We start from the raw sequence: 26,012 nt of genomic DNA on the forward strand, positions 1-26,012 counted from the left end.
ACGGAGGACACAAAGCGAGCACCTGGTAAATGTAGTCTCTTATGGTCAATCTTCCAATGATATGCCTACAAATACGTCACAATGCTGCAGACACCTTGGGGAAACGGCAGAAAGTGTAAGCTCATTCCTGGCGCATTCACAGCCATATAAGGAGACATTGGAACACAGCGCCTTCAAAATCTGGGGCATTTCCTGTTTGAAATTTCATCTTGGTTTCGCCTGTAGCATCAGTTCTGTGGCACTCACAGATAATATCTTTGTAGTTTTGGAAACGTCTTAGCTGTCAATTATATACATAGTCAAGCATCTTTTCGTGACAAAATATCTTGTTTAAAACGGGAATGTTTTTTTAATCCAAAAATTAAAAGAGCTCCCCCTATATCGAAGAAGTTAAGCAATGATTTTTTTTCTGGCCACACTTTTGTAAAGCCCAGCTCTGTGGAGTGTACAGCTTAAAGTGGTCCTATGGACCGATACTCCAATCTCCGCTGTGGAGCTTTGCAGCTCCTTCAGGGTTATCTTTGTTCTCTTTGTTGGCTCTCTCAAACCAGTTAAGTCTATAGGGGCGCTATTTCATTATTGGATAAAAAAAACGTGCCCGTTTTAAGCGCAATATTTTGTCACGAAAAGATGCTCGACTATGCATAGAATTGACAGCTTTGGAAAGAAAACATTCTAACGTTTCCAGAACTGCAAAGATATTATCTGTGCGTGCCACAGAACTCATTCTACAGGCGAAACCAAGATGAAACGTCAAACAGGAAATGAGCAGAATCTCTGAAGCTCTGTTTTCAAATGTCTCCTTATATGGCTGTGAATGCAGCAGGAACGACCATGTGCTTTCTATCGTTTCATCAAAATGTCTGCAGCATTGTGACGTATTTGTAGGCATATCATTGGAAGATTGACCATAAGAGACTACATTTTCCAAGTGTCCGCCTGGTGTCCTGCGTCGAAATTGGTGCGCAAGTATTTTTCCATTTGATAGAGAGGAGAAACCAGGCTTCCACGAACGATATATCATCGAAGAGATATGTGAAAAACACCTTGAGGATTGATTCTAAACAACGTTTGCCATGTTTCAGTCGATATTATGGAGTTAATTTGGAAAAAAGTTGGGAAAAAAGTTCGCGTTTTGAGGACTGAATTTTCGGGGTTTTTTGGTAGCCAAATGTGATGTACAAAACGGAGCTATTTCTAATACACAAATAATCTTTTTGGAAAAACTGAGCATTTGCTATCTAACTGAGTCTCCTCATTGAAAACATCTGAAGTTCTTCAAAGGTAAATTATTTTATTTGAAGGCTTTTCTTGTTGTTGTTGAAATGTTGCCTGCTAGATGCTAACGCTAAATGCTACGCTAGCTAGCTACTGTTACACAAATGATTGTTTTCCTATGGTTGAGAAGCATATTTAGAAAATCTGAGATGACAGTGTTGTTTACAAAAGGCTAAGCTTGAGAGATGGCATATTTATTTCATTTCATTTGCGATTTTCATGAATAGTTAACGTTGCGTTATGGTAATGAGCTTGAGTCTGTATTCACGATACCGGATCCGGGATGGGGAGATCAGAGAGGTTAATGCCCTCCTTGCCTGGTCCGTGAGTTTGGTTTGCGGCCCTCTCTAGGCAAGTTTGTTGTGTTGCCATAATCTTTCCATTTTCTAATAATGGATATAATGGTCTTCCGTGGGATGTTCAAAGTTTCTGATGTTTTTAAAACCCAACCCTGATCTGTACCTCGCCACAACTTTGTCCGTGACCTGTTTGGATATACTGCTCAAAAAAATAAAGGGAACACTAAAATAACACATCCTAGATCTGAATGAATGAAATATTCTTATTAAATACTTTTTTTTTACATAGTTGAATGTGCTGACAACAAAATCACACAAAAATTATCAATGGAAATCAAATTTATCAACCCATGGAGCTCTGGATTTGGAGTCACACTCAAAATTAAAGTGGAAAACCACACTACAGGCTGATCCAACTTTGATGTAATGTCCTTAAAACAAGTCAAAATGAGGCTCAGTAGTGTGTGTGGCCTCCACGTGCCTGTATGACCTCCCTACAACGCCTGGGCGTGCTCCTGATGAGGTGGCGGATGGTCTCCTGAGGGATCTCCTCCCAGACCTGGACTAAAGCATCCGCCAACTCCTGGACAGTCTGTGGTGCAACGTGGCGTTGGTGGATGGAGCACGACATGATTTCCCAGATGTGCTCAATTGGATTCAGGTCTGGAGATCGTAGTCTGGCCTTTTTATTGTGGTTTTGGAGCAGTGGCTTCTTCCTTGCTGAGAGGACTTTCAGGTTATGTCGATATAGGACTTGTTTTACTGTGGATATAGATACTTTTGTACAAAAGTAAAGCCATGATATCATTTTCTGGAATTTATCCAAGCTGCTTAAAGGCACTGTCAACTTAGTATATGTAAACTTCTCACCCACTTTAATTGTGATATAGTGAAATAATCTGTCTGTAAATAATTGTTGGAAAAATGACTTGTGTCATGCACAAAGTAGATGTTCTAACCGACTTGCCAAGACTATACTTTGTTAACAAGAAATTTGTGTAGTGGTTGAAAAGCGAGTTTTAATGACTCCAACCTAAGTGTATGTGAACTTCTGACTTCAACTGTATAGATGTCTCAAATTTAAACCAATCGTTTTAGTATGTAGTTTGTCACTAGGAGGTGTCCATGTGATGCAGCCAGTAGTATCAATGGTGAATCCAGTGTTCTATGGTCTTGACTTTAACTGTATTTCTCTCTCTGTTTGTGCCTGTGTGTTCCAGCCCTGGGGTGTGACAGTACAATGATGCCCTTCGGTGGGGGTGGCTCAGAGGCGGACTGTTGGACGGAGTACCATGACAACAGTGCCCATGCCAAACCTCCACACTCCTACCTAGATGCCATCAGGACCGGTCTGGAGTGTTCTGCCACGGCCGGCCCCTACCATGTCGCTGGCCCCCAGCCACAGCTCTGTCCCTACGCCGCTGCAGGACAGTGTAACTACGGAAACACCTGTCCCTATCTCCACGGTGATATGTGTGACATCTGCCGTCTGCAGGTGCTCCACCCACACAACCCTGAGCAGAGGAGAGCTCACGAGAAGGTAGGACCCATATTTTAACCCTAGCCCCGACATGACCACGATCAGAGGAGAGCTCGCCAGAAGGTATGAGGCCACATGGTTCTGTAGTCTCTAATTACACTGTCTGATGCATCTTTATGTTGATAGAATTGTGTCCTATGTGGAGGACAATGGACAAGTCAAACAAAACTGTTGTCTGAAGATGATACTGTTTAGGATATTAATAGGTACATGTATCACCCGCCTCTGTCAGATGTGTATGTTGGTGTTTGAGGCGGACATGGAGAAGGCGTTTGCAGCGCAGCACAGCCAGGACAAGGTGTGTTCTATCTGTATGGAGGTGGTTTATGAGAAAGCTGCTGCCTCAGAGAGACGCTTCGGGATCCTCTCTTCCTGCTGCCACACATACTGCCTCTCCTGCATCCGCCAGTGGCGCTGCGCCAAGCAGTTTGAGAACAAGTGAGTTGATAACTACTATAAACACCAAGCAGTTTGAGAACAAGTGAGTTGATAACTACTATAAACACCAAGCAGTTTGAGAACAAGTGAGTTGATAACTACTATAAACACCAAGCAGTTTGAGAACAAGTGAGTTGATAACTACTATAAACACCAAGCAGTTTGAGAACAAGATCATCAAGTGTTGATGGTTGCTAATATACTGTGGTAGTGGAGCTTCTACATAATAGTGAGGATGTGATAGTTGATTTACCACAGTAACCACCAGGGGGCTAATATAAAGGCATGTCTAACCTCCACTGTAATTACTGAGTAATACTGTATCAGTTAATCATGTAACCCTGATCACTTCAGAGAGTTTCAACAGGATGCCACTGAAGTAGCACAGAATGACTGGACATAGTATACAATGGTGTGGGTAACTGTGTGTGTGTGTCTCTGTCTGTCTGTGGTCAGGTCATGTCCAGAGTGCAGAGTGGTGTCTGAGTTTGTCATCCCCAGTGGTTTCTGGGTGGAGGACCAGGATGAGAAGAACAGACTGATAGAGGACTTCAAGTCTGGAGTCAGGTGTGTGTGTGTTTATCGATCTCACTATATATATATACTATATATACTATACTATATATATATAGTGCCTTGCGAAAGTATTCGGCCCCCTTGAACTTTGCGACCTTTTGCCACATTTCAGGCTTCAAACATAAAGATATAAAACTGTATTTTTTTGTGAAGAATCAACAACAAGTGGGACACAATCATGAAGTGGAACAACATTTATTGGATATTTCAAAATTTTTAACAAATCAAAAACTGAAAAATTGGGCGTGCAAAATTATTCAGCCCCCTTAAGTTAATAGTTTGTAGCGCCACCTTTTGCTGCGATTACAGCTGTAAGTCGCTTGGGGTATGTCTCTATCAGTTTTGCACATCGAGAGACTGAATTTTTTTCCCATTCCTCCTTGCAAAACAGCTCGAGCTCAGTGAGGTTGGATGGAGAGCATTTGTGAACAGCAGTTTTCAGTTCTTTCCACAGATTCTCGATTGGATTCAGGTCTGGACTTTGACTTGGCCATTCTAACACCTGGATATGTTTATTTTTGAATCATTCCATTGTAGATTTTGCTTTATGTTTTGGATCATTGTCTTGTTGGAAGACAAATCTCCGTCCCAGTCTCAGGTCTTTTGCAGACTCCATCAGGTTTTCTTCCAGAATGGTCCTGTATTTGGCTCCATCCATCTTCCCATCAATTTTAACCATCTTCCCTGTCCCTGCTGAAGAAAAGCAGGCCCAAACCATGATGCTGCCACCACCATGTTTGACAGTGGGGATGGTGTGTTCAGGGTGATGAGCTGTATAGCTTTTACGCCAAACATAACGTTTTGCATTGTTGCCAAAAAGTTCAATTTTGGTTTCATCTGACCAGAGCACCTTCTTCCACATGTTTGGTGTGTCTCCCAGGTGGCTTGTGGCAAACTTTAAACGACACTTTTTATGGATATCTTTAAGAAATGGCTTTCTTCTTGCCACTCTTCCATAAAGGCCAGATTTGTGCAATATACGACTGATTGTTGTCCTATGGACAGAGTCTCCCACCTCAGCTGTAGATCTCTGCAGTTCATCCAGAGTGATCATGGGCCTCTTGGCTGCATCTCTGATCAGTCTTCTCCTTGTATGAGCTGAAAGTTTAGAGGGACGGCCAGGTCTTGGTAGATTTGCAGTGGTCTGATACTCCTTCCATTTCAATATTATCACTTGCACAGTGCTCCTTGGGATGTTTAAAGCTTGGGAAATATTTTTGTATCCAAATCCGGCTTTAAACTTCTTCACAACAGTATCTCGGACCTGCCTGGTGTGTTCCTTGTTCTTCATTATGCTCTCTGCGCTTTTAACGGACCTCTGAGACTATCACAGTGCAGGTGCATTTATACGGAGACTGGATTACACACAGGTGGATTGTATTTATCATCATTAGTCATTTAGGTCAACATTGAATCATTCAGAGATCCTCACTGAACTTCTGTAGAGAGTTTGCTGCACTGAAAGTAAAGGGCTGAATAATTTTGCACGCCCAATTTTTCAGTTTTTGATTTGTTAAAAAAGTTTGAAATATCCAATAAATAAATCACTTCATGATTGTGTCCCACTTGTTGTTGATTCTTCACAAAAAAATACAGTTTTATATCTTTATGTTTGAAGCCTGAAATGTGGCAAAAGGTCGCAAAGTTCAAGGGGGCCAAATACTTTCGCAAGGCACTGTGTATATATATATATATATATACACATCAATATATAGTAATGATGGACTTTTGACTGGTACACATTCATATTCTGTCTATCTCTGAAACTCACTTAGATGACACCTTTGATGATACATTGGTAGCAATACATGGCTATAACATCTACAGAAAAGACAGAACTGCCAACGGAGGCGGTGTTGCGGTCAATATTCAGAACCACATTCCTCTAAAGCTTAAAGACGATCTAATGTTAAATACTGTTGGAAGTAATATGGCTACAGGTTCATCTGCCTCACCTAAAGCCCATTCTTGTGGGAAGCTGCTATAGACCACCAAGTGCTAACAGTCAGTATCTGGATTAGAGGTCGACCGATTAATCGGAATGGCCGATTAATTAGGGCCGATTTCAAGCTTTCATACCAATCGGAAATCGCTATTTTTAGACACCGATTTTGCCGTTTTTTTTTTTTTACACCTTTATTTAATCTTTATTTAACTAGGCAAGTCAGTTAAGAACACATTCTTATTTTCAATGACGGGGGTTAACTACCTCGTTCAGGGGCAGAACGGCAGATTTTCACCTTGTCAGCTCGGGGGATCCAATCTTGCAACCTTACAGTTAACAAGTCCAACGCAATAACGACCTGCCTCTTGTTGCACTCCACAAGCAGACTGCCTGTTACGCGAATGCAGTAAGCCAAGGTAAGTTGCTAGCTAGCATTAAACTTATCTTATAAAAAACAATCAATCATAATCACTAGTTAACTACACATGGTTGAGGATATTACTAGATATTATCTAGCGTGTCATGCAGTGCGTATAATCTGACTGAGCATACAGGTATACAAGTATCTAAGTATCTGACTGAGCGGTGATAGGCAGAAGCAGGTGCGTAAACATTCATTCAAACAGCATTTTCGTGCGTTTTGCCAGCAGCTCTTCGTTGTGCGTCAAGCATTGCGCTGTTTATGACTTCAAGCATATCAACTCCCGAGATGAGGCTGGTGTAACCGAAGTGAAATGGCTGGCTAGTTAGCGTGCGCTAATAGCGTTTCAAACGTCACTCGCTCGCTCTGAGCCTTGGAGTGGTTGTTTGCTCATAGAAGAACAACGTAATACCAGCTAACCTCATGGTGGAACAACGTAATACCAGCTAACCTCAGAACAACATGATACCAGCTAACCTCATAGTGGAACAACATAATACCAGCTAACCTCAGAACAACATAATACCAGCTAACCTCATAGTGGAACTATGTAATACCAGCTAATCTCATAGCGGAACAACATAGTGGGGCAAAAAAGTATTTAGTCAGCCACCAATTGTGCAAGTTCTTCAACTTAAAAATATGAGAGAGGCCTGTAGTGTTCATCATAGGTACACTTCAACTATGACAGACAAAATGAGAGAAAAAAATTCCAGAAAATCACATTGTAGGATTTTTAATGAATTTATTTGCAAATTATGGTGGGAAATAAGTATTTGGTCACCTACAAACAAGCAAGATTTCTGGCTCTCACAGACCTGTAACTTATTTTTTAAGAGGCTCCTCTGTCCTCCACTCGTTACCTGTATTAATGGCACCTGTTTGAACTTGTTATCAGTATAAAATACACCTGTCCACAACCTCAAACAGTCACACTCCAAACTCCACTATGGCCAAGACCAAAGAGCTGCCAAAGGACACCAGAAACAAAATTGTAGACCTGCACCAGGCTGGGAAGACTGAATCTGCAATAGGTAAGCAGCTTGGTTTGAAGAAATCAACTGTGGGAGCAATTATTAGGAAATGGAAGACATACAAGACCACTGATAATCTCCCTCGATCTGGGGCTCCACGCAAGATCTCACCCCGTGGGGTCAAAATGATCACAAGAACGGTGAGCAAAAATTCCAGAACCACACGGGGGGACCTAGTGAATGACCTGCAGAGAGCTGGGACCAAAGTAACAAAGCCTACCATCAGTAACACACTACGCCGCCAGGGACACAAATCCTGCAGTGCCAGACGTGTCCCCCTGCTTAAGCCAGTACATGTCCAGGCCCGTCTGAAGTTTGCTAGAGAGCATGATCCAGAAGAAGATTGGGAGAATGTCATATGGTCAGATGAAACCAAAATATAACTTTTTGGTAAAAACTCAACTCGTCGTGTTTGGAGGACAAAGAATGCTGAGTTGCATCCAAAGAACACCATACCTACTGTGAAGCATGGGGGTGGAAACATCATGCTTTGGGGCTGTTTTTCTGCAAAGGGACGAGGACGACTGATCCGTGTAAAGGAAAGAATGAATGGAGCCATGTATCGTGAGATTTTGAGTGAAAACCTCCTCCCATCAGCAAGGGCATTGAAGATGAAACGTGGCTGGGTCTTTCAGCATGACAATGACCCCAAACACACCGCCCGGGAAATGAAGGAGTGGCTTCGTAAGAATAATTTCAAATAATTTCAAACCCCATAGAAAATCTTTGGAGGGAGTTGAAAGTCCGTGTTGCCCAGAAACAGCCCCAAAACATCACTGCTCTAGAGGAGATCTGCATGGAGGAATTGGCCAAAATACCAGCAACAGTGTGTGAAAACCTTGTGAAGACTTACAGAAAACATTTGACCTCTGTCATTGCCTACAATGGGTATATAACAAAGTATTGAGATAAACTTTTGTTATTGGCCAAATACTTATTTACCACCATAATTTGCAAATCAATTCATAAAAAATCCTACAATGTGATTTTCTGGATTTTTTTTCCTCATTTTGTCTGTCATAGTTGAAGTGTACCTATGATGAACACTACAGGCCTCATCTTTTTAAGTGGGAGAACTTGCACAATTGGTGGCCGACTAAATACTTTTTTGCCCCACTGTATATACTGTATTCTATGCTATCATTTGCAGCTTAGTCTATGCCGCTCTGACATTGCTCATCCATATATTATATGTTCTTATTCCATTCCTTACTTAGATTTGTGTGTATGAGGTAGTTGTTATGGAATTATTAGATATTACTTGTTAGATATTGCTGCACTGTCAGAACTAAAAGCACAAGCATTTCACTACACTCGCAATAACTTCTGCTAACCATGTGTATGTGACCAATGTCATTTTATTTTATTTTAATTTATTCATTTCATGGACCTTGTTTCTTAGGCTACATATGTTAATATGGGTTATTTTTAGCACTTTTCTGGGTTGCTTGATTGTTTTACTGCGGAAGCTTATCAGAGGTAGACTTACTCATGTTATTTACATTGGAGTTGATAGTGCAGGGTGAGCTGCATAATGTGGTCTTCCTACTATTGCACACCGCCTCAGTGCTAACAGTGTAACTCTGGTTTATCGGCTCATAATTACTGCTTACGATAGCTGTAGGATAAACAGAGGTATTCCGTGCAATTAGGGGCACATACAGTGCCTTGCGAAAGTATTCGGCCCCCTTGAACTTTGCGACCTTTTGCCACATTTCAGGCTTCAAACATAAAGATATAAAACTGTATTTTTTTGTGAAGAATCAACAACAAGTGGGACACAATCATGACGTGGAACGACATTATTGGATATTTCAAACTTTTTTAACAAATCAAAAACTGAAAAATTGGGCGTGCAAAATTATTCAGCCCCTTTACTTTCAGTGCAGCAAACTCTCTCCAGAAGTTCAGTGAGGATCTCTGAATGATCCAATGTTGACCTAAATGACTAATTTTTTTTATTTTACCTTTATTTAACCAGGCAAGTCAGTTAAGAACAAATTCTTATTTTCAATGACGGCCTGGGAACAGTGGGTTAACTGCCTGTTCAGGGGCAGAACGACTGATGATAATGATGATAAACACAATCCACCTGTGTGTAATCAAGTCTCCGTATAAATGCACCTGCACTGTGATAGTCTCAGAGGTCCGTCAAAAGCGCAGAGAGCATCATGAAGAACAAGGAACACACCAGGCAGGTCCGAGATACTGTTGTGAAGAAGTTTAAAGCCGGATTTGGATACAAAAAGATTTCCCAAGCTTTAAACATCCCAAGGAGCACTGTGCAAGCAATAATATTGAAATAGAAGGAGTATCAGACCACTGCAAATCTACCAAGACCTGGCCGTCCCTCTAAACTTTCAGCTCATACAAGGAAAAGACTGATCAGAGATGCAGCCAAGAGGCCCATGATCACTCTGGATGAACTGCAGAGATCTACAGCTGAGGTGGGAGACTGTCCATAGGACAACAATCAGTCGTATATTGCACAAATCTGGCCTTTATGGAAGAGTGGCAAGAAGAAAGCCATTTCTTAAAGATATCCATAAAAAGTGTTGTTTAAAGTTTGCCACAAGCCACCTGGGAGACACACCAAACATGTGGAAGAAGGTGCTCTGGTCAGATGAAACCAAAATTGAACTTTTTGGCAACAATGCAAAACGTTATGTTTGGCGTAAAAGCAACACAGCTGAACACACCATCCCCACTGTCAAACATGGTGGTGGCAGCATCATGGTTTGGGCCTGCTTTTCTTCAGCAGGGACAGGGAAGATGGTTAAAATTGATGGGAAGATGGATGGAGCCAAATACAGGACCATTCTGGAAGAAAACCTGATGGAGTCTGCAAAAGACCTGAGACTGGGATGAAGATTTGTCTTCCAACAAGACAATGATCCAAAACATAAAGCAAAATCTACAATGGAATGGTTCAAAAATAAACATATCCAGGTGTTAGAATGGCCAAGTCAAAGTCCAGACCTGAATCCAATCGAGAATCTGTGGAAAGAACTGAAAACTGCTGTTCACAAATGCTCTCCATCCAACCTCACTGAGCTCGAGCTGTTTTGCAAGGAGGAATGGGAAAAAATTTCAGTCTCTCGACGTGCAAAACTGATAGAGACATACTCCAAGCGACTTACAGCTGTAATCACAGCAAAAGGTGGCGCTACAAAGTATTAACTTAAGGGGGCTGAATAATTTTGCACGCCCAATTTTTCAGTTTTTGATTTGTTAAAAAAGTTTGAAATATCCAATAAATGTCGTTCCACTTCATGATTGTGTCCCACTTGTTGTTGATTCTTCACAAAAAAATACAGTTTTATATCTTTATGTTTGAAGCCTGAAATGTGGCAAAAGGTCGCAAAGTTCAAGGGGGCCGAATACTTTCGCAAGGCACTGTAAATTGTGTTTCTTACATTGTGTTTGTCAATGCCCCTAGGATCATGTAAATTTGATGCAGCCTTATGATGACTCATTGTCATGGTAGGGATTAACTGAGCTGGTCTTGGATCGTTGAAAAGTTACTGTCTTCCTTCTGCAGTTAGCCATACAAATACTTTGACCAGGGTGCTGGTCCCTAACTCTAACCCTGCCCAGTGTCCTGTTCTCTCCTGTCCTGTTGTCTTCCTTCTGTAGTAAGAAGGCGTGTAAGTACTTTGACCAGGGCCGGGGAACCTGTCCGTTTGGAGGGAAGTGTTTCTACATGCATGCTTACCCTGACGGAACACGGGCCGAGCCTGACAAACCCCGCAAGCAGCTGGGCTCTGAGGGGAACGTGAGGGTAAGACGCATCACTACTACTATCATTACTCAATGACTCTGTTCTGATTTAGACTTCACTACTACTATCATTACTCAATGACTCTGTTCTGATTTAGACATCACTACTACTATCATTACTCAATGACTCTGTTCTGATTTAGACATCACTACTACTATCATTACTCAATGACTCTGTTCTGATTTAGACATCACTAATGCTATCATTACTCAATGACTCTGTTCTGATTTAGACATCACTAATGCTATCATTACTCAATGACTCTGTTCTGATTTAGACATCACTAATGCTATGATTACTCAATGACTCTGTTCTGATTTAGACATCACTACTACTATCATTACTCAATGACTCTGTTCTGATTTAGACATCACTACTACTATCATTACTCAATGACTCTGTTCTGATTTAGACATCACTACTACTATCATTACTCAATGACTCTGCTGTGACAACACTATCACCACTCGGTTCGATACTGAGACCAAAACGGTTGCGTTTGTGATCGTTTTTTCTTTGGCAGTGCAACACAATTTGAATTGCTCGCCAGGGTCCAAGGGAAAACATGTACCTGGTCATGGTTCGTTTTTATTTCACAATTAGCTTTTTTTATTATCATGATTTATTCAAACAGTAATGTTTAATTGACCCAAAAAATAAGCCAGCATTCTGAAGTGGCAACAACCGCATGGGAATGCCCCTTTCTGTTTGTGTGCAGTGTGTGTAGGGCCTATATGTCTACCACTGTGTAGCTGCTAGCAATACCAATGATAGCCTAACAGTCTTTGAGTAGAAGGAAAGGCAATTTAAAAGGTAACTACAAAGTAGCATATGCCTACCTGGCAGAATCATGATTATTTGCATCAATCGAGTGGCCATTTGTTTTGAAAACTCAGTCACAAGTGCACTACAGACATACTGTAGGCGGCCTGTTCATCTTCCCCTAAAGTACATTTGAATTAAATCGCCGAAATTATGTAGCCGAATTATCAGACTCCTGTCTATACAGACATAAATGTAATAATTCAGAATATGCTACTATACCATGATTTAGCCACAGAGAATCATTAGCTTCTTTAACCTTTCTGATCTCCCCATCCCGGATCCGGGTTCGTGAATACAGACTCAAGCTCATTACCATAACGCAACGTTAACTATTCATGAAAATCGCAAATGAAATGAAATAAATATGCTAGCTCTCAAGCTTAGCCTTTTGTTAACAACACTGTCATCTCAGATTTTCAAAATATGCTTCTCAACCATTGCAAAACAAGCATTTGTGTAACAGTATTGATGGCTAACGTAGCATTTAGCATTAACATTCAGCTGGCAACATTTACACAAAAAAACAGAAAAGCATTCAAAAAAATCATTTACCTTTGAAGAACTTCAGATGTTTTCAATGAGGAGACTCTCAGATAGCAAATGTTCAGTTTTTCCTGAAAGATTATTTGTTTAGGACAAATCGCTCCGTTTTCTGCGTCACGTTTAGCTATGAAAAAAACCCTGTATCCAGGATTGTGTAAATCTATCAGCAAGCTCATTAGCATAACACAACGTTAACTATTTATGAAAATCGCAAATGAAATGAAATAAATATGCCATCTCTCAAGCTTAGCCTTTTGTAAACAACACTGTCATCTCAGATTTTCAAAATATGCTTCTCAACCATAGGAAAACAATAATTTGTGTAAAAGTAGCTAGCTAGAGTTAGCATTTCGCGTTAGCATTTAGCGTTAGCATTAGCGTTAGCATCCAGCACGCAACATTAACAAAAACATAAAAGCCTTCAAATAAAATCATTTACCTTTGAAGAACTTCTGATGTTTTCAATGAGGATACTCTCAGTTAGATAGCAGATGCTCAGTTTTTCCAAAAAGATTCCTTGTGTATTAGAAATAGCTCCGTTTTATACATCACATTTGGCCACCAAAAAAAATCCATAAATTCAGTCCTCAAAACGCAAACTTTTTTCCAAATTAACTCCATAATATCGACTGAAAACATGGCAAACGTTGTTTAGAATCAATCATCAAGGTGTTTTTCACATATCTCTTCATTGATACATCGTTCTTGGACACATGCTTTCTCCCCTGAATCAAATGGTAAAGTGGAAGCAGCTGGCAATTGCGCACCGAATTCGACGCAGGACACCAGGCGGACACTTGGGAAATGTAGTCTCTTATGGTCAATCTTCCAATGATATGCCTACAAATACGTCACAATGCTGCTAAGACCTTGGGCGAACGACAGAAAGTGTAGGCTCATTCGTTGCGCAATCACAGCCATATAAGGAGAGAATGGAAAACAGAGCTTCAGAAATTCTGCTAATTCCTGGGTGATGCATCATCTTGGTTTCGCCTGTAGAATGAGTTCTGGGGCACTTACAGACAAAATCTTTGCAGATTCTGAAACTTCAGAGTGTTTTCTTTCCAAAACTGTCAAGAATATGCATAGTCGAGCATCTTTTCGTGACAAAATATCGCGCTTAAAACGGGAACGTTTTTTATCCAAAAATGAAATAGCGCCCCTAGAGCTCTAAGAGGTTAAAAGGAATAAGCTGTGGATTGTTTTAAATTGCATTGCCTACAGTCGGAAGGGCCCACAATTTTTGGAGTTGCGTTGGTCAGTAAAGAGGCCCAGCCAGGCATTTCGCAATATTTCATCATAGTTTGGAAAGCAAATAGCTATTACTGTGAAGAATGAGAAACACTGTCTTTTGCAGTTATTCAAATTCTAGACTTAATTGTCTGAACAGTGTAGCCTGTCTTATTGGCTATACAGCAGAGAGCATTATCCTTATCCCCGGTGAGTGCACATATTGACTCTTTATCATTGTTGGGTCAGTACCGCTTAAATATGTTTTTGTACATAAAGTGAATTAGAATTGCATGAAATGTGTTTATAAAATGCCAAGCAACATACAGTGCATTCGGAAAGTATTCAGGCTCATTTACATAATTTTAAATAATATTCAGACCCTTTAGTCAGTACTTTGTTGAAGCACCTTTGGCAACAATTACAGCCTTGGGTATGATGCTACAAGCTTGGCACACTTGTATTTGGAGAGTTTCTCCCATTCTTCTCTGCAGATCCTCTCAAGCTCCCTCAGGTTGGGTGGGGAGTGTCGCTACCCAGCTAATTTCAGGTCTCTCCAGAGATGTTCACGTCTGGGCTCTGGCTGGGTCACTCAAGGACATTCAGAGACTTGTCCCGAAGCCACAATCTTGGATTCATCAAACCAGAGAATCTTGTTTCTCATGGTCTGAGAGTCCTTTAGGTGCCTTTTGGCAAACTCCAACTGGGATGTTATGTGCCTTTTACTGAGGAGTGTCTTCCATTCATTGTAGCTGGGGATTTTAACAAGGCTAATCTGAAAACAAGACTTCCTAAATTTTATCAGCATATCGATTGCGCAACCAGGGGTGGAAAGACCTTGGATCATTGTTACTCTAACTTCCGCGACGCATATAAGGCCCTGCCCCGCCCCCCTTTCGGAAAAGCTGACCACGACTCCATTTTGTTGATCCCTGCCTACAGACAGAAACTAAAACAAGAGGCTCCCACGCTGAGGTCTGTCCAACGCTGGTCCGACCAAGCTGACTCCACACTCCAAGACTGCTTCCACCACGTGAACTGGGACATGTTTCGTATTGCGTCAGACAACAACATTGACGAATACGCTGATTCGGTGTGTGAGTTCATTAGAACGTGCGTTGAAGATGTCGTTCCCATAGCAACGATTAAAACATTCCCTAACCAGAAACCGTGGATTGATGGCAGCATTTGCGTGAAACTGAAAGCGCGAACCACTGCTTTTAATCAGGGCAAGGTGTCTGGTAACATGACCGAATACAAACAGTGCAGCTATTTCCTCCGCAAGGCTATCAAACAAGCTAAGCGTCAGTACAGAGACAAAGTAGAATCTCAATTCAACGGCTCAGACACAAGAGGCATGTGGCAGGGTCTACAGTCAATCACGGACTACAGGAAGAAATCCAGCCCAGTCACGGACCAGGATGTCCTGCTCCCAGGCAGACTAAATAACTTTTTTGCCCGCTTTGAGGACAATACAGTGCCACTGACACGGCCTGCAACGAAAACATGCGGTCTCTCCTTCACTGCAGCCGAGGTGAGTAAGACATTTAAACGTGTTAACCCTCGCAGGGCTGCAGGCCCAGACGGCATCCCCAGCCGCGCCCTCAGAGCATGCGCAGACCAGCTGGCCGGTGTGTTTACGGACATATTCAATCAATCCCTATACCAGTCTGTTGTTCCCACATGCTTCAAGAGGTCCACCATTGTTCCTGTTCCCAAGAAAGCTAAGGTAACTGAGCTAAACGACTACCACCCCGTAGCACTCACTTCCGTCATCATGAAGTGCTTTGAGAGACTAGTCAAGGTCCATATCACCTCCACCCTACCTGACACCCTAGACCCACTCCAATTTGCTTACCGCCCAAATAGGTCCACAGACGATGCAATCTCAACCACACTGCACACCGCCCTAACCCATCTGGACAAGAGGAATACCTATGTGAGAATGCTGTTCATTGACTACAGCTCGGCATTCAACACCATAGTACCCTCCAAGCTCGTCATCAAGCTCGAGACCCTGGGTCTCGACCCCGCCCTGTGCAACTGGGTACTGGACTTCCTGACGGGCCGCCCCCAGGTGGTGAGGGTAGGCAACAACATCTCCTCCCCGCTGATCCTCAACACTGGGGCCCCACAAGGGTGCGTTCTGAGCCCTCTCCTGTACTCCCTGTTCACCCACGACTGCGTGGCCACGCACGCCTCCAACTCAATCATCAAGTTTGCGGACGACACAACAGTGGTAGGCTTGATTACCAACAACGACGAGACGGCCTACAGGGAGGAGGTGAGGGCCCTCGGAGTGTGGTGTCAGGAAAATAACCTCACACTCAACGTCAACAAAACTAAGGAGATGATTGTGGACTTCAGGAAACAGCAGAGGGAACACCCCCCTATCCACATCGATGGAACAGTAGTGGAGAGGGTAGCAAGTTTTAAGTTCCTCGGCATACACATCACAGACAAACTGAATTGGTCCACTCACACAGACAGCATTGTGAAAAAGGCGCAGCAGCGCCTCTTCAACCTCAGGAGGCTGAAGAAATTCGGCTTGTCACCAAAAGCACTCACAAACTTCTACAGATGCACAATCGAGAGCATCCTGGCGGGCTGTATCACCGCCTGGTACGGCAACTGCTCCGCCCTCAACCGTAAGGCTCTCCAGAGGGTGGTGAGGTCTGCACAACGCATCACCGGGAGCAAACTACCTGCCCTCCAGGACACCTACACCACCCGATGTCACAGGAAGGCCATAAAGATCATCAAGGACATCAACCACCCGAGCCACTGCCTGTTCACCCCGCTATCATCCAGAAGGCGAGGTCAGTACAGGTGCATCAAAGCTGGGACCGAGAGACTGAAAAACAGCTTCTATCTCAAGGCCATCAGACTGTTAAACAGCCACCACTAACATTGAGTGGCTGCTGCCAACACACTGACACTGACTCAACTCCAGCCACTTTAATAATGGGAATTGATGGGAAATAATGTAAATATATCACTAGCCACTTTAAACAATGCTACCTTATATAATGTTACTTACCCTACATAATTCATCTCATATGCATACGTATATACTGTACTCTATATCATCGACTGTATCCTTATGTAATACATGTATCACTAGCCACTTTAACTATGCCACTTTGTTTACATACTCATCTCATATGTATATACTGTACTCGATACCATCTACTGTATCTTGCCTATGCTGCTCTGTACCATCACTCATTCATATATCCTTATGTACATATTCTTTATCCCCTTACACTGTGTACAAGACAGTAGTTTTGGAATTGTTAGTTAGATTACTTGTTGGTTATTACTGCATTGTCGGAACTAGAAGCACAAGCATTTCGCTACACTCGCATTAACAACTGCTAACCATGTGTATGTGACAAATAACATTTGATTTGATTTGATATGGCCACTCTACCATAAAGACCTGATTGGTGGAGTGCTGCAGAGATGGTTGTCCTTCTGGAAGGTTCTTTCATCTCCACAGAGGAACTCTGGAGCTCTGTCAGAGTGACCATCGGGTTCTTGGTCACCTCCCTGAGCAAGGCCCTTCTCCCCTGATTGCTCAGTTTGGCCGGCCGGCCAGCTATAGGAAGAGTCTTGGTGGTTCCAAATGTCTTCCATTTAAGAATGATTAAGGTCACTGTGTTCTAGGGGACCTTCAATGCTGCAAAAAATGTAGTACCTTTCCCCAGATCTGTGCCTCGACACAATCCTTTCTCGTAGCTCTACGGACAATTCCGTTGACCTCATGGCTTGGTTTTTGCTCTGGCATGCACTGTGTCATGACTCACACTGTAACCTGATCCTTTGGATCCTCACAGGAATCAGCTCTACAGAACTCTCTGTCTCTCCCACAGAGGGGAAGATGGATTGGGATGATGGGGTTTTTATGACACCTCACGCCCATTTATAAATTGTAAGGCAGCAGATGATTCCTTTATGCTCTAGCATAGGTGACTGGAATGTCTTTGTGCCTTTATGTAGAGTTTACAGCCCAAAACTACCACATCAAACAATGGACACGGCTTTCGACTCTGTCAATCACCATATTCTTATCGGCAGACTCAGTAGCCTCGGTTTTTCTGATGACTGCCTTGCCTGGATCACCAACTACTTTGCAGACAGAGTTCAGTGTGTCAAATCGGAGGGCATGCTGTCCGGTCCTCTGGCAGTCTCTATGGGGGTGCCACAGGGTTCATTCTCGGGCCGACTCTTTTTTCTGTATACAGTGCCTTGCGAAAGTATTCGGCCCCCTTGAACTTTGCGACCTTTTGCCACATTTCAGGCTTCAAACATAAAGATATAAAACTGTATTTTTTTGTGAAGAATCAACAACAAGTGGGACACAATCATGAAGTAGAACAACATTTATTGGATATTTCAAACTTTAACAAATCAAAAACTGAAAAATTGGGCGTGCAAAATTATTCAGCCCCTTTACTTTCAGTGCAGCAAACTCTCTCCAGAAGTTCAGTGAGGATCTCTGAATGATCCAATGTTGACCTAAATGACTAATGATTATGAATACAATCCACCTGTGTGTAATCAAGTCTCCGTATAAATGCACCTGCACTGTGATAGTCTCAGAGGTCCGTTAAAAGCGCAGAGAGCATCATGAAGAACAAGGAACACACCAGGCAGGTCCGAGATACTGTTGTGAAGAAGTTTAAAGCCGGATTTGGATACAAAAAGATTTCCCAAGCTTTAAACATCCCAAGGAGCACTGTGCAAGCGATAATATTGAAATGGAAGGAGTATCAGACCACTGCAAATCTACCAAGACCTGGCCGTCCCTCTAAACTTTCAGCTCATACAAGGAGAAGACTGATCAGAGATGCAGCCAAGAGGCCCATGATCACTCTGGATGAACTGCAGAGATCTACAGCTGAGGTGGGAGACTCTGTCCATAGGACAACAATCAGTCATATATTGCACAAATCTGGCCTTCCTGGAAGAGTGTCAAGAAGAAAGCCATTTCTTAAAGATATCCATAAAAAGTGTCGTTTAAAGTTTGCCACAAGCCACCTGGGAGACACACCAAACATGTGGAAGAAGGTGCTCTGGTCAGATGAAACCAAAATTGAACTTTTTGGCAACAATGCAAAACGTTATGTTTGGCGTAAAAGCAACACAGCTCATCACACTGAACACACCATCCCCACTGTCAAACATGGTGGTGGCAGCATCATGGTTTGGGCCTGCTTTTCTTCAGCAGGGACAGGGAAGATGGTTAAAATTGATGGGAAGATGGATGGAGCCAAATACAGGATCATTCTGGAAGAAAACCTGATGGAGTCTGCAAAAGACCTGAGACTGGGACAGAGATTTGTCTTCCAACAAGGCAATGATCCAAAACATAAAGCAAAATCTACAATGGAATGGTTCAAAAATAAACATATCCAGGTGTTAGAATGGCCAAGTCAAAGTCCAGACCTGAATCCAATCGAGAATCTGTGGAAAGAACTGAAAACTGCTGTTCACAAATGCTCTCCATCCAACCTCACTGAGCTCGAGCTGTTTTGCAAGGAGGAATGGGAAAAAATGTCAGTCTCTCGACGTGCAAAACTGATAGAGACATACCCCAAGCGACTTACAGCTGTAATCGCAGCAAAAGGTGGCCCTACAAAGTATTAACTTAAGGGGGCTGAATAATTTTGCACGCCCAATTTTTCAGTTTTTGATTTGTTAAAAAAGTTTGAAATATCCAATAAATGTCGTTCCACTTCATGATTGTGTCCCACTTGTTGTTGATTCTTCACAAAAAAATACAGTTTTATATCTTTATGTTTGAAGCCTGAAATGTGGCAAAAGGTCGCAAAGTTCAAGGGGACCGAATACTTTCGCAAGGCACTGTATATCAATGATGTTGCTCTTGCTGCGGGCGATTCCCTGATCCACCTCTACACAGACGACACCATTCTGTATACTTCCGGTCCGTCCTTGGACACTGTGCTATCTAACCTCCAAACGAGCTTCAATGCCATACAACACTCCTTCCGTGGCCTCCAACTGCTCTTAAACGCTAGTAAAACCAAATGCATGCTTTTCAACCATTCGCTGCCTGCACCCGCACGCCCTACTAGCATCACCACCCTGGATGGTTCCGACCTAGAATATGTGGACATCTATAAGTACCTAGGTGTCTGGCTAGACTGTAAACTCTACTTCCAGACACATATCAAACATCTCCAATCTAAAATCAAATCTAGAGTCGGCTTTCTATTTCCGCTACAAAGCCTCCTTCACTCACGCCGCCAAACTTACCCTAGTAAAACTGACTATCCTACCGATCCTCGACTTTGGCGATGTCATCTACAAAATAGTTTCCAACACTCTACTCAGCAAACTGGATGCAGTTTATCACAGTGCCATCCGTTTTGTTACTAAAGCACCTTATACCACCCACCACTGCGACCTGTATGCTCTAGTCGGCTGGCCCTCGCTACATATTCGTCGCCAGACCCACTGGCTCCAGGTCATCTACAAGTCCATGCTAGGTAAAGCTCCGCCTTATCTCAGTTCACTGGTCACGATGGCAACACCCACCCGTAGCACACGCTCCAGCAGGTGTATCTCACTGATCATCCCTAAAGCCAACACCTCATTTGGCCGCCTTTCGTTCCAGTTCTCTGCTGCCTGTGACTGGAACGAATTGCAAAAATCGCTGAAGTTGGAGACTTATCTCCCTCACCAACTTCAAACATCTGCTATCTGAGCAGCTAACCGATCGCTGCAGCTGTACATAGTCTATAGGTAAATGGCCCACCCAATTTTACCTACCTCATCCCCATACTGTTTTAATTTATTTACTTTTCTGCTCTTTTGCACACCAATATCTCTACCTGTACATGACCATCTGATCATTTATCACTCCAGTGTTAATCTGCTAAATTGTAATTATTCGCCTACCTCCTCATGCCTTTTGCACACAATGTATATAGACTCTCTTTTTTTTCTACTGTGTTATTGACTTGTTAATTGTTTACTCCATGTGTAACTCTGTGTTGTCTGTTCACACTGCTATGCTTTATCTTGGCCAGGTCGCAGTTGCATATGAGAACTTGTTCTCAACTAGCCTACCTGGTTAAATATAGGTGAAATATTTTTTTTTTTTAAATGTGGGTTGTCTATCAGATCATAGTAAATTGTGATACCTTGCCTCGTAACTAGCTACGCCCCAGGGAACCCAGAGAGCCTGCCAGCAAGACAGAAACACCTCTTTCTACCCGAGGGTATAAAGCATTTTAGTTAAGAATTAACATACCAGACAAGGATGACCACGCACTGCAACCGATTAAACTAATTAATCATTTAACTGTTAATTAACTAGGAAGTCGGGGCACCAAGGAAAATATTCAGATTACAAAGTTATCATTTCTTAAAATAATTTTTCAGATATTTTATATCTGATCAAATAGTCTTCTGATTAATTAATTATTTATTGTACCTCACGTTAGTCTCATTCCAAACGTATTAAATTGTTGGTTATCTGCACGAACCCAGTCTTCACTATGAGTCATCCATACATCAATTGTCTTAAAATAATGTATTTATTACTAACGAAGTAATTCACAGAAATGCATAAACAAAGTCAATATGGTTACAAGAAATGATAAGGGAATGTGCCCTAGTGGGCTAAACCGGCATCGCGGCTTGGTGGACAAAATGGGGAGTGGGGGTCAGCTGAGAAGTCACTACAGAGTTGATAATTATAACAATTGAAATGCTAATCCTTTACACATGAACGCTCACTCATTCGGGAACAATTGCAATCAATATATATATATTTACGCTCAGTGTGTCGTCATGATCGCTGTTGAAAAGTTTGTTTATTTTGTAGAATTGTCCGTCTCTCTCTCTGTTGTTGTTATAGTGGGTAGTTCAGAGTGACATTCTTTCGTGTTGTTGTAGAATGGTTGTCGTTCTTCACATTCAATGAAACCGAATTCCTAGCTGCAGACTAGTAATTAATATCAAAGACTTGTTCTTATTCTGTCGGTATCAATAGTCTAAGAGTTTAACCATGTGGTATGGTTAAAAGATTCAGCAATGGTCTGCAATCGTTGTACTTTGAGAGAAACATGGTCTGGTGATAATATCTCAAAGTTGGGTTTTATTCGGATTTGCAGAGAAGGGGCTGTCCCAGGATGCCTGACCCTAACTGGGCTCAGGGGCGGTCCTCTGATTTAGTTAAACTCAAAAGGGAATTGGAGTTTCCTTCATTAAACAGTCCAAAATCACATTGTAAAATCGTGTAAACAGTATCATACTCACTCATTCATCTTTTACGACGATTAGATGTAAACCTCATATCTGAGGCTATTATATAAACAGCATTATGGTAATGTGGTCACACCGTCTCCCATGAGCTTCCCCAAGTTGTGACAAATGGACCAGTTCGTAGCTTGATTCTTCACCAATCTTTTATACCTTCTCCGGAACATGAAATTTGTTCGGACCTCAAGTTCTGTGAAGTGGAAGAAATTCCTTTGTTCTCTATGAAAATTCACTCTGTCTCTTATACTGTGTGGCCATGAGGCCTTCTCCTCAGGAATGTACGACCTCTCTCTGACCACAGCAGCCTAGTTGAAGGAGGCAGGGAGAGGGGGATGGGACTTGCTGTACCCAAAGAGGGCAACGTCATGACACAGGTCTGGAGAGAACCAAGGGCTATATCTGTTCCTGGTTCTAAATTTCTTGAATGGGGCATGCTTATTTAAGATGGTGGGGAAGGCATTTAAAAAATAAAAATCAGGCATCCTCTACAGACGGGATGAGATCAATATCCTTCCAGGATACACCTGCCAGGTCGATTAGAAAGGCCTGCTCGCTGAAGTGTTTCAGGGAGCGTTTGACAGTGATGAGTGGAGGTCATTTGACCGCTGACCCATTATGGATGCAGGCAATGAGGCAGTGATCGCTGAGATCTTGGTTGAAGACAGCAGAGGTGTATTTAGAGGGCAAGTTGGTTAGGATGATATCTATGAGGGTGCCCTTGTTTACGGCTTTGGGGTGGTACCTGGTAGGTTCATTGATCATTTGTGTGAGATTGAGGGCATCAAACTTAGATTGTAGGATGGCTGGGGTGTTAAGCATGTTCCAGTTTAGGTTGCCTAGCAGCACAAGCTCTGAAGATAGATGGGGGGCAATCAGTTCACATATGGTGTCCAGAGCACAGCTGGGGGCAGAGGGTGGTCTATAGCAGGCGGCAACGGTGAGAGACTTGTTTTTAGAGAGATGGATTTTTAAAAGTTAAAATTGTTTGGGTACAGGCCTGAATAGTAGGACAGAACTCTGCAGGCTATCTTTGCAGTAGATTGCAACACTGCCTCCCTTTGGCCGTTCTATCTAATCTGAAAGTGTTGTAGATTTCAGAATTTTTGGTGGTCTTCCTAAGCCAGGATTCAGACACGGCTAGAACATCTGGGTTGGCAGAGTGTGCTAAAGCAGTGAATAAAACAAAGTTAGGGAGGAGGCTTCTCAAATCAAATCAAATTTATATAGCCCTTCGTACATCAGCTGATATCTCAAAGTGCTGTACAGAAACCCAGCCTAAAACCCCAAACAGCAAGCAATGCAGGTGTAGAAGCACGGTGGCTAGGAAAAACTCCCTAGAAAGGCCAAAACCTAGGAAGAAACCTAGAGAGGAACCAGGCTATGTGGGGTGGCCAGCCCTCTTCTGGCTGTGCCGGGTGGAGATTATAACAAATGTTCATAAATGACCAGCATGGTCAAATAATAATAACGCAGAACAGTTGAAACTGGAGCAGCAGCACGGTCAGGTGGACTGGGGACAGCAAGGAGTCATCATGTCAGTTATTCCTGGGGCATGGTCCTAGGGCTCAGGTCCTCCGAGAGAGAGAAAGAAAGAGAGAATCAGAGAGAGCATATGTGGGGTGGCCAGTCCTCTTCTGGCTGTGCCGGGTGGAGATTATAACAGAACATGGCCAAGATGTTCAAATGTTCATAAATGACCAGCATGGTCGAATAATAATAAGGCAGAACAGTTGAAACTGGAGCAGCAGCACGGCCAGGTGGACTGGGGACAGGAAGGAGTCATCATGTCAGGTAGTCCTGGGGCATGGTCCTAGGGTTCCGGTCCTCCGAGAGAAAGAAAGAGAGAAGAAGAGAATTCGAGAACGCACACTTATATTCACACAGGACACCGAATAGGACAGGAGAAGTACTCCAGATATAACAAACTGACCCTAGCCCCCCGACACATAAACTACTGCAGCATAAATACTGGAGGCTGAGGCAGGAGGGGTCAGGAGACACTGTGGCCCCATCCGAGGACACCCCCGGACAGGGCCAAACAGGAAGGATATAACCCCACCCACTTTGCCAAAGCACAGCCCCCACACCACTAGAGGGATATCTTCAACCACCAACTTACCATCCTGAGACAAGGCTGAGTATAGCCCACAAAGACCTCCGCCACGGCACAACCCAAGGGGGGGGGCCAACCCAGACAGGATGACCACATCAGTGAATCAACCCACTCAGGTGACGCACCCCCTCCAGGGACGGCATGAGAGAGCCCCAGTAAGCCAGTGACTCAGCCCCTGTAATAGGGTTAGAGGCAGAGAATCCCAGTGGAAAGAGGGGAACCGGCCAGGCAGAGACAGCAAGGGCAGTTCGTTGCTCCAGAGCCTTTCCGTTCACCTTCCCACTCCTGGGCCAGACTACACTCAATCATATGACCCACTGAAGAGATGAGTCTTCAGTAAAGACTTAAAGGTTGAGACCGAGTTTGCGTCTCTGACATGGGTAGGCAGACCGTTCCATAAAAATGGAGCTCTATAGGAGAAAGCCCTGCCTCCAGCTGTTTGCTTAGAAATTCTAGGGACAATTAGGAGGCCTGCGTCTTGTGACCGTAGCGCACGTGTAGGTATGTACGGCAGGACCAAATCAGAGAGATAGGTAGGAGCAAGCCCATGTAATGCTTTGTAGGTTAGCAGTAAAACCTTGAAATCAGCCCTTGCTTTGACAGGAAACCAGTGTAGAGAGGCTAGCGCTGGAGTAATATGATCAAATTTTTTGGTTCTAGTCAGGATTCTAGCAGCCGTATTTAGCACTAACTGAAGTTTATTTAGTGCTTTATCCGGGTAGCCGGAAAGTAGAGCATTGCAGTAGTCCAACCTAGAAGTGACAAAAGCATGGACCAATTTTTCTGCATAATTTTTGGACAGAAAGTTTCTGATTTTTGCAATGTTACGTAGATGGAAAAAAGCTGTCCTTGAAATGGTCTTGATATGTTCTTCAAAAGAGAGATCAGGGTCCAGAGTAACGCCGAGGTCCTTCACAGTTTTATTTGAGACGACTGTACAACCATTAAGATTAATTGTCAGATTCAACAGAAGATCTCTTTGTTTCTAATGTTAACATGCATGAAACCAAGGCTATTACTGTTACAGAAGTCATCAAAAGAGAGCGCCTGGGGAAAAGGAGTGGCACTGCAGGGAGCACTGCAGGGCCTGGATTAACCTTTACATCAGCAGAGGAACAGAGGAGGAGAAGGGTAAGGGTACGGCTAAAAGCTATGAGAATTGGTTGTCTAGAACGGCTGGAACGGAGAGTAAAAGGAGGTTTCTGGGGGCGATTAAATAGCTTCAAGTTATAATGTACAGACAAAGGTATGGTAGGATGTGAATACACTGGAGGTAAACCTAGATAATGAGTGATGATGAGAGAGATATTGTCTCTAGAAACATCATTGAAACCCACGTGTGGGTGGTAGAACTGAAAGGTTGGATAAGGTATAATGAGCAGGGCTAGAGGCTCTACAGTGAAATAAGCCAATAAACACTAACCAGAAGAGCAATGGACAAGGCATATTGACATTAAGGAGAGGCATGCTTAGTCGAGTGATCATAAGGGGCCAGTGAGTAGTGAGGTTTGTTGGGGTCATGGCGATTCAGACAGCTAGCTGGGCCATCGGTAGCAAGCTAGCATAGGATGGAGGTCTGTTTTTAGACACCTCGTGCGTTTCCGTCGGTAGATTAGTGGGGTTCCGTGTGGTAGAGGGGATCAATCCAATTGGCAAAATAGATATATAGTTACTGGCCCAACGCTCTAAATACT

The 26,012-nt window shown here is 42.9% G+C and overlaps 1 protein-coding gene across 9 annotated transcripts in view; it reads left to right on the forward strand.

The window, feature by feature from the left end:
* LOC110494846 (E3 ubiquitin-protein ligase makorin-2) overlaps positions 1 to 26,012 on the forward strand; it is a 76,602-nt gene that overhangs the window by 37,049 nt on the left and 13,541 nt on the right. For 6 of the 9 annotated variants that reach the window (XM_090206542.1, XM_090206541.1, XM_090206538.1 and 3 more), the window contains 4 exons: positions 2,798 to 3,117; positions 3,350 to 3,555; positions 4,012 to 4,122; positions 11,168 to 11,312. In XM_090206542.1, the coding sequence (XP_090062668.1) occupies positions 2,798 to 3,117; positions 3,350 to 3,555; positions 4,012 to 4,122; positions 11,168 to 11,312 (782 nt within the window). Of the gene's footprint in view, positions 1 to 2,797; positions 3,118 to 3,349; positions 3,556 to 4,011; positions 4,123 to 11,167; positions 11,313 to 25,345; positions 25,450 to 26,012 lie in introns of all 9 variants that reach the window. The other 3 variants (XM_090206546.1, XM_090206540.1, XM_090206539.1) reach the window with 1 other exon arrangement.

Source organism: Oncorhynchus mykiss, chromosome 17 (genome assembly GCF_057628025.1).
Source record: "Oncorhynchus mykiss isolate SJ-2025 chromosome 17, ASM5762802v1, whole genome shotgun sequence".
In the NCBI taxonomy this organism is placed as follows: domain Eukaryota; kingdom Metazoa; phylum Chordata; class Actinopteri; order Salmoniformes; family Salmonidae; genus Oncorhynchus; species Oncorhynchus mykiss.